This window comes from Cebidichthys violaceus, unplaced genomic scaffold, assembly GCF_023349555.1.
Source record: "Cebidichthys violaceus isolate CVI_PGR_0920_01 unplaced genomic scaffold, fCebVio1.0.p SCAF_1, whole genome shotgun sequence".
In the NCBI taxonomy this organism is placed as follows: domain Eukaryota; kingdom Metazoa; phylum Chordata; class Actinopteri; order Perciformes; family Stichaeidae; genus Cebidichthys; species Cebidichthys violaceus.
The window spans coordinates 8510501-8519408 of record NW_027176262.1 but is presented as its reverse complement, the minus strand read 5'-3'; the positions used below and the strand labels follow the sequence as shown (position 1 = coordinate 8519408).

Genomic DNA, 8908 nt, shown 5'->3' with positions numbered 1-8908 from the left:
TTAATGTCTGACTGGATAAAATAATTAATATTGCAAATTATGGGAATAAACTCACAAAGCACAGAGAAAAGATCAGTCTTTTAATATCATTATGGGGAAAAAAAAAAAAAAAAAAAAAAAAAAGAACCCAAGTAAAACATGTAATCCGTTCATACAAAAACAAAAAGATATGAAGTCTACCTCACAATAACATCTGCAACTAGAATCTGAGAGGAAATTAAAAAGATGTACAAAGAAATAAAACAAAAAGCAGAGGGAAAAAAAACAAACCCAAAAAAACAAAACAAAAAACTTTTTTGACCACATGCCAATCAGCCTCAAAGTCCCTATACAGTAGCCCAACACATCCACTCCTCTTCGCTCACATGAGCCGTAATAGTTGGGATGCACTGGCTACAGAAAGCACAAATCAGACTGTCTGATTGCCGGTCCTCCCCCCCCCCCCAATTTCCCCCAAACTAAACCCTCCCTCCATGGTGAACTCGGGGGCTGGGATGGTTTCCATCTGCTCAACACCTAGTATGGCCGTTCTCTTCTGTCGTCTCTACGGTCACCTCTGTAGGGGAAAGACAAATATGTCAGTTACTAGCTGAATGTTTTAGAAAAGACCACCATCCTCTTTGTCATTGAATTAACAGTCCCCATCTAAACAAAGATGAAGGTGAGCCTTTGCCCTTTAAATCTGTAATGGAGAACATCATTTGCAGTCAAACAGCAAACTGTCCTTCCTCTCACAACCCTCGATTAACGCAGCACTTCACCTTCAGTGGGCAGCAATATATCAATTTGAAATACCCAAGACCCTCAAAGGACACAAACACAGGAAGTGAAGGGTGTAGCATGAATATTTAGATACTAGACACGTTTACAACTTGGCTTCTTATTAAGCAAGGAGTTAGAATGGCTTTGATTTAACAGCCTTGGTGCCAAGATGAAGCTACCAAATTTGGTAAAAGAAAAAAAATAAGGTATAGTCTATTTGGTCAGGATGAACAATAAAAGTAATCAGATTTTAGTGTGTTGTTGATTGACACCATTCCTCTAAAAGAACAAAATTGAAACCGTTACATTTCAAGGAAAAGATTCCTGCGAGTATAGTATACAGTTTACTATGAATGTATAGTACATACAGTATGTAGTGTGAAACTGAGACAAAGCACATCTGTAACCAAACTACAGATTCAGTATTTGTCCATTAATCTCAGGCAGAATGCGCCCTCTTGTGGTCGTATAATTAAACTACATTAATAAAGACCCACAGATCATTCAGGGATCCTCTTGCAGAAGGACAACTTGCATATAAAATGTAGAAAATACAAAAAAAAATATAAAACAAAAAGGATTTCACGAACCTTCCTCCCATTTTATATCCTCCTCCGAATCCACCGCCGCCGCCTCCTCCGTAGCCTCCACGGTCTCCCCCACGGAATCCTCCACGACCTCTGAAGCCTCCACCTCTGTCACTGCCATAACCACCTCTTCCTCCACGATCTGCAAACAATCACAACCATCATGTCAATAAAACATGGGGAAGATATTGGCGGGTAAAACAAAGCACTGGACAGACATGCTGGTGATATGTTGTACATGCAAATAGGCAAAGCAGCTTTTCTGGTGTAAAACTTTGAATTTACAAGTAATTTAGTTTTATTTTCAATGATGAGCAGATAGAAGGGAAGCTCTGGGACAATTTTTTGTCATTAGTTCTCACCTCCACCACCATCTCCTGGTTTTGGGGTGCCACACTTGTTACACTCTTGCCGCCGTGCAAAATTCATGTTGCCACAAGAGCTGAGGACAGAAATCAGACAGACATAATATAAATAGAAATTCTACTTCACAATGGGGCCAAATGAGCTCTTCTGATGTATACGAATATCTCTAAAACTTGCATAAAAAGCCTACAAACCTGTTGGGACAGGGCCAGTCACCTCCCTTGATGTCAAAGCTTGGTCCTCCTCCACCGCCGCGACCTCTGAAACCTGAAACCGACAAACAATTGGTCAAAATCTAAACACAAGCACTTCCATTTTGAAAGTAGATATTTGACAATTTGAGCCCTGGATCAGCTCGATCAATGCCCACCTCCTCCTCCGCCTCGTCCTCCTCCTCCCCTGCCTCCTCCACTTCCACCTCCTCTCTGTGTAAACTCAGCTCTGCGGGTGGCAAATGATACTTTGATGGGTTTGCCATTGAACTCCTTGCCTAATATGAGAAGACAGCATAGCACCAGTTAGAGCGACACCGACTGGTACGAGTACACGATAAGAGACATTTCAAAAAAGGTACGACTGTTGTCTTACCGTCAAACCAGTCAATAGCAGCTTTGGCAGAGGGCGGGTCATCAAATGACACTGTACATTCTCCCTTTGGACGACCGGTGCCCTTGTCAGTGTAGATGTTGATCATCAGCAGGCCAGTTTTCTTGTTCACCTAAAACCACAAAATGAACACAGGATTCTGTGACACCCGCTTAGACTCGATGCCACGTATTCAGGCAGGAACACTCAACTGAATCTTAATGCGACTGATTAAGAGTCACAACAATCCAAAAGGAACAACCATCAGTTACCGAATTGTCATTTAGACGTGACAACTTGTGTCGATTTGCGTAAAAAAACAACAACAAATGTCACATTTAAGCAACCGACTAGAGAAATAAGAAAAAGTAGTAGAACAGACATTAGCTGTCTAATGAAGCCTCCAGTCATTCATATGCATGTTTCTGTGTAATTAATTGACAACATGCACTCAGGGACTGATTCAATACCTTGATGATACCAATTTGCTTAAAGTAGTCGCCGATTTCCTGAACGGTGGCCTCTTCTGCCAGTCCCTGAACAAAAATGGTGTTGTTGTCAGAGTTGTCCTGCTCACCAGCTGTGGAAGAGATCAATGGAGAGAAGACGGCAGCCATTATTATAGTGGAGTAATTATATTTGGACATCTACACTGTCCATCACACAATCACATCTAACACTGTTAAGGGGGAGACATATTGCTCTAAGAGTCTCACCTGGTTCATCCCTTGAGTCGAAGTCTCGAGAGCCTGTAAAACAGAGGAGAGTGTGGAAGAGAACACTTGAGTACGGAATTTAAACCAGTTGCTCTGTTTCACACAAATCACTATTAACTTTATCCCTACCAATGCATAATGATAAAGAAAATTTAACAATGTCCATGTTTACAGCTCTCTGATGGGTGTTTTCATACCGTTGCATCACATACCAACACCGTGCAACAAGAACAGAATTGTTCTGAATTTCTTTTGGGGGGAGGGGGGGGCTTACACCAGAAATGAAAACAACCAAAAAGTCTCCAGTATTAGACTGTTTTCCTTCTTCGTCCTGGGAACACCTCTGTCATTTACTATCAGCCCTCGTCTTCATGCAACAATACCATTATTTTACAACTCAGGCTCCATGTTGTTTACCATATCTGAAGTCTTTAAGAGAAACCCTGCTAGGAAGAGGTGGACTCCCTTTGGGATCTGGACATGAAAATGGTGGCATTCACCGAGTTTTTTTTTTTAATCCCCCCTTTTCCTTTCGCTAACTCAACTTCTTTCCTCCCCCACCGACACAGTTCTGATGCTCGTCACTTACCACCGTAATTTTTGTAGCCACCACGGTCACCACCTCTGCAGAGGAAAAATTGGAGATATGATGGATTTTTCCTTTGTCCCAACTGAGAGCTCAAAGCTCCCCTACATCCCCATCAGTATGCACTCCTGCCAGGGTGTGCGACTATGGTGGAAATGTCTCAAACGAGGAATGCGTTAGTCTTAGACAATTGGAGATCAATTAACAGACGACTAGGCAGCTCTGATTGAACAATCAGGTAGATGAGTGAAGACAATCACCACATCTGGATCACCATTTACAATAAATTTGGAACTTTTTACATGACCGGATTGGATGATAAGAGCCAGAAAAACAGCCAGTTGTATTTATTTTTTTTACATGAGAAGCCAAATTCGTGTGAAGAGCAACTGATAAGCAATCTTCCACTGAGTGCGTTTATGAGATCCTTTAACTGAGGTCCAAGTTTTAGTTCAATCACTCTGAACACCTGTAGTATAAAATGTAGATCCATGTTAACACAACACACATGTTCTCCATTGTCATATATACAACACTTGAATGAAACCTGTTGAATGTGAAGCAGCTGAAGCTGTGGCTCTAGGTCTACGGGCATGTTTCAGTCGGGTTGCCGTTCAAAAACTATCAAGCGCTCCTCAGAGCACACGAAACACCAAAATTAAGTTTCTGGCAATTGAAAAAGTATGTGTTAAAATAATAATAATAATAAAAAAAAGTCCTTATATATACACACACACACACACACACACACAAATATGTAGAACAAATACCAAAGTCGGTCTAAAAAAACCAAATGTATAAAACGTATATATTTCTTCCCTCCTCAGACACATGAGCAGATGGGCACCTTGGCTAGAATCCCTTCTAAACTGAGACGCGCCACTTTTGCAGGTCCTAAAAATGGGGAAAGCCAAAGTATCATCGTATGCATCCAAGTGTGGAGAACAAGTTTTTCCATATACAGGAGAGTTCTTATTTTCACATCTTAATGGACGATGTGCTGCAGCATTGTTCTGTTCAGGTTAGAGCTTTTAAGTTCTTTCAATAAGCAAATATTTTGCTTGATATCATACAGCCTCTAAAAATGACACATGGTGTCTCTTTCTGGTTGATGTAAAATCACGGACAAAACCTGTCCCAATGTCTGGTATATGATGTGGTTGTATATCCGGGTCTGTGGTGCCTAGGGTCGCAAAATTCTGGGGAACATTTAAGGTGGAAACTTTCCATGGGAATTAACAGTTTAGGCTGAATTTACCATATCATAAGTACACATAATTAGTTTGTCAAATAAGACTAGCAATGTGTCAAAAACATACAATGTGAAAGCCAACAGATGGTCTGTGTGATAAGTGAACAACTAATTCATAAAAGAAATGTTTCACAATAAAGAATGAATAGAATTAAAGTAATTCAAACTCCTCAATTAGCATGCTTAATCAAGCTACACCCCACACGGTAACCGCTAGCTAGCAAAAACTAGCAGCAGGTTTCATGAGGCTACCATTGGCTGGTTAATTGAAACATGAAAAATATATATTCACCCCAGTAATATAATAAAACTTGCATAAAAGCATGTGGTCCTTTGGATCAGACAGTGTAGTACTGTGGCCTTCACATGTGATAGGCGCACGTTTAATCCCCATTTAATGGAATGCTGGCCAATTATCTGTACATGAGGTGAAGACTGTGCTGCTGAATTGCTGCCCAAAGTGCCAATCTTAATTTTCCTTGAAAATTGACCGTTACAAATCTATTTGGGCAGACATGTTCAGTTTCCATTCATTTACTTAAACCCCAAAGAGAACGAGTAGATTCTCAGTGGGAACAACTCATCCCTAAATAACCTCTTGTGTGATTAGGTATCATAACACCAGCACATCTCTTGTGTAAAACCTTCAGGTGAATCCGGTTTTGAAAAAATAAATCTATAGATTCAAGCTCTTAAAGCCCAATGCAGAGGGGTGGTAAATATTATAGTAATGTTAACTGACAACTTGGATGAATCAGGTTTTAAAAAAATATATATATATATAATTTGCTATAGTTTGGGGATCTGAACCACAATGAGTGATGAAAATCATCTATTGGGATGGTTTGTAGTTGATGAGTGACGATGTGTTGAGTGACAAAAAGTCATGTCTCATATTTCACAGTGTATAGCGGTACCTTGGGGGCAGTGGCACTATGCAACTTACCCCATACCAGGAGGTCCTCCGCCACGGTCGTAGCCACCACTGCGGTCGTATCCTCCACTGCGGTCGTAGCTACCACGGTCGTAGCCGCCACGGCCTCGGCCTCTGAAGCCCCCGCCTCCTTCGGAACGATCTCCTTGGTCACGTCCAAACCTCCCACCCTGACCACCTTCCTCACCTGGTGTATAGAGAGATTCATTGAGTGATTAGCCAACCAGACAGAGTGTGGGCTACAAGTATTCAAATGCCAGTTATCTTCACCTTCACTCCATCTACCATAGCTGGCACCGCTACTGGCACCGCTACCGCCGCCGCTACCACCTCGTGGCCCCTGGCCACCATAGGAGCTCTGCTGTCCATAGCTGTCTCCTCCTTGACCCTGGCTAGCATAGGAACCTTGCTGCCCCTGAGAAGAAGACGACGACTTGTCGCCATACCTTGAAAGGGTTTTTAGCAAAAACCATTACAGTTAGCACCACAGAGATGCCAAATATTTGAATCCATCAATGCGGCTTTAAGCGGCTAAGACAAGCAAGACAAGCAGCTGTAAATTAAAAGTGGAGCAGTAAAAGATAACATTAATTGTCAATACAATTCAACTTAATTGCAAAGTTTATAGACTGGTTTAATAGGCTGGCATTTCAGCTTCAAAAGTGTAACATTATACTGTATAGTTAAATGATGCACTACTTTGTCATTTTTAGAATACTTACATCTTAGCTAACAAAGTCATTTAGAGGCAAAAGAATGACAGCAACTCATGCTCATACTTCACAGAAAAATCACAGAACTGATATAAATTAAAGAGGTCTCTGAACAATGTGATAGTAGTGTCTTACCCAGCTGATGCCTGTCCGTAATTCTCATAGCTTTGTGGCGCAGACTGGCTATAACCCTCTGTCGAAAGAAAAATTCACAAAATTGAGAAACATCAATATGTCTTTCAAAACAATGTATTGTTTAATATCTCCAGCAAAAACACTTTCTGTTTTGGAGGCAATAATCTCAACTAGGTTGGTCTAATGAAAACGATGTTGCCAAACTACCAGTCATTGCTGTTCTGTAAATTGCTTCCATTGAATACCCTGCATACTATACCTTGTGTTGCTGCGGCTGGCTGTCCATAACCACTGTAACTCTGTCCCCCATAAGAGCCACTGCCATTTCCTTGTCCATAACCCTGTACAACAGAAGGTTAGACGGGTTATAATCAGCCAGTTAAAACTGAATTATAACTCTTGCAGCCAACTGTCTGATAGTAAGGGTCTTACCTGTCCACTCTGCTGACCAGCATATGACCCGTAGCTATAAACAGATAAAAGATGTTACTTTCGGTTTTGGATGCACTCTTTCACGAGCCTTTCGGTTTTATGCGTTAGGCTTTGAATACCAATGAGTTAAATAATTTGTTTACACATAGAAAATGCAATGTAACGCTCGTTTTACATTAGCGCAACGTACCTTTGTGAGCCACCGTAGCCTGAATCTGAAAGGGAAATAAAACAATGGAGTAACGTTAATATTTACGTTAAGCAACGTTATTAAAGCTTCGCCGGAAGACTTATTGTTTTTGAAAGACAAATAGCATAATATCAAAGTGAAAAACGTTATGTAGCACTACTAACGTGAGCGTGAACGCCATTAGGGCGGTTATGTTACCAACAGGCCTGTCACCACGCCAATCCAGTAAAAAAAAATGGCGGTCAAAGTGGTACAGGCTTGGGCTAACACTTGAAGCGAGACAAACAACCATGGATTTGTAAATGTAGTTCAATCCTCGGCACAGTTTGCTTTAAAACAGACTGTTAGGCGCGACATTGTCAACTTTATAATAAAAGTACATTCACTCAAGTGCCCTAAATGCGTCTCGTTCAGCAGTAAAACAATAGTGTCGGTATAAACAAAGGCACACTCACGCTCGCTAGCAGACACACAGAGCTAACAGCTAGCTCTAGCTAGCCCCAACAAGGCCCTGCTCAGGAAGTGGTGTTGCCTTATAATGTTACTGCCCTCACGGCACAATCATGGGTACAAAATAATAAGTAAAGTGTGATTACAAATCAAGCACCGTATTGAGAAAGGGGGAGAAAGTTTACTCAAACACCTCGTAAAGCTATTTTTGTTCTGCTAATGAAAGATGAGTCATTTTCCAGGAGATAGACGGAGCCCATTTTTCTGGCCTCGCGGTCGTCCGATAATTTAGCTCCAATGCTATTCGACTTACTTTTCACTATCTAGCTACAAAAAAAATAATTAAAAGACATGTTAACTTACCAGTGGCCATTCTGTGACGTTGTATATGTAGTTAAAAATACAATGAAATCTGTTTCTTCTGACTAGTTGCTAAAAACCCTGGTTGACATCTACGCAGCGCCACAGAATTGAGCTGTACACTGCGACACTTCCCCCTTAATGCAGCTTCTTCTTCTTCCTGTTTGGACAGACTTCTCGTATTCAAAGCTAAATAAAAACACCGCCGCCTAGTGTTAAAAGGCTACAATACAATACACCATGGCTTAGAACGGCAGTTTGCCTACTCTTGTATTAGTTTAAAAACGAAATAATACATACTGAGAATAAAGGGATTAAGGAGCATATTGGTTTCTGCAAGTGTCAGCCCACAATTAACATTGATAAACATTAACCACAAGGCAGAATGAAAGTTATTGTGCATACTTCAGCTACTTGGACATTTAATTGAAACGTAATCAGTCAACATTAGCAATATTAGTTCCACCTGTGCTCTTCTTGCTATGAAAGGTTTATGGACACATATTGATTGTACTGTAAAGTCTAACTTTATGGACAACGTGTCTTATGCTAGAACTTTGTCTCAGATGCAAACATAATCTACAAGTGGTGCAGACCTGTCGTAGGAGTCATATGCACCTAGTCTGCTATTATCCAAGTCTAAGTTTTTCTAATAGATTGTATAATTCATTAACTAAGAGAAAGTGACTTTTTGTAACTCAGAACAGGATTTATCATATCAGTCCTTAGAACAGATTTTGTTCAGATAACTTAAACATAAAGACCATCACACCTCACTGCTACCCTGTGTAAATTTAATCTATCAACATTACTACATCGAGAGAATTAATGTGATGGAGC

The 8908-nt window shown here is 40.7% G+C and overlaps 1 protein-coding gene across 2 annotated transcripts; it reads right to left on the bottom strand.

Annotated features, from left to right (window-relative positions):
- Positions 1-97: 97 nt before the first annotated feature.
- taf15 (TAF15 RNA polymerase II, TATA box binding protein (TBP)-associated factor) lies at positions 98-8217 on the bottom strand. 2 transcript variants are annotated; one of them, XM_068709292.1, is made up of 16 exons: positions 8072-8217; positions 7259-7283; positions 7069-7102; positions 6896-6977; positions 6637-6694; positions 6059-6234; positions 5801-5975; positions 3606-3640; positions 3017-3049; positions 2771-2880; positions 2304-2433; positions 2086-2205; positions 1910-1982; positions 1712-1791; positions 1353-1491; positions 98-556 (listed from the first exon to the last, which is right to left on the bottom strand). In XM_068709292.1, the coding sequence occupies exons 1-16, from the start codon at positions 8079-8081 to the stop codon at positions 517-519; spliced, it is 1320 nt and encodes a 439-aa protein (XP_068565393.1). In that variant the 5' UTR covers positions 8082-8217; the 3' UTR covers positions 98-516. The 2 variants fall into 2 exon arrangements, with proteins under 2 accessions (XP_068565393.1, XP_068565401.1); XM_068709300.1 differs by lacking the exon at positions 3606-3640.
- Between the last annotated feature and the right edge of the window lie 691 nt (positions 8218-8908).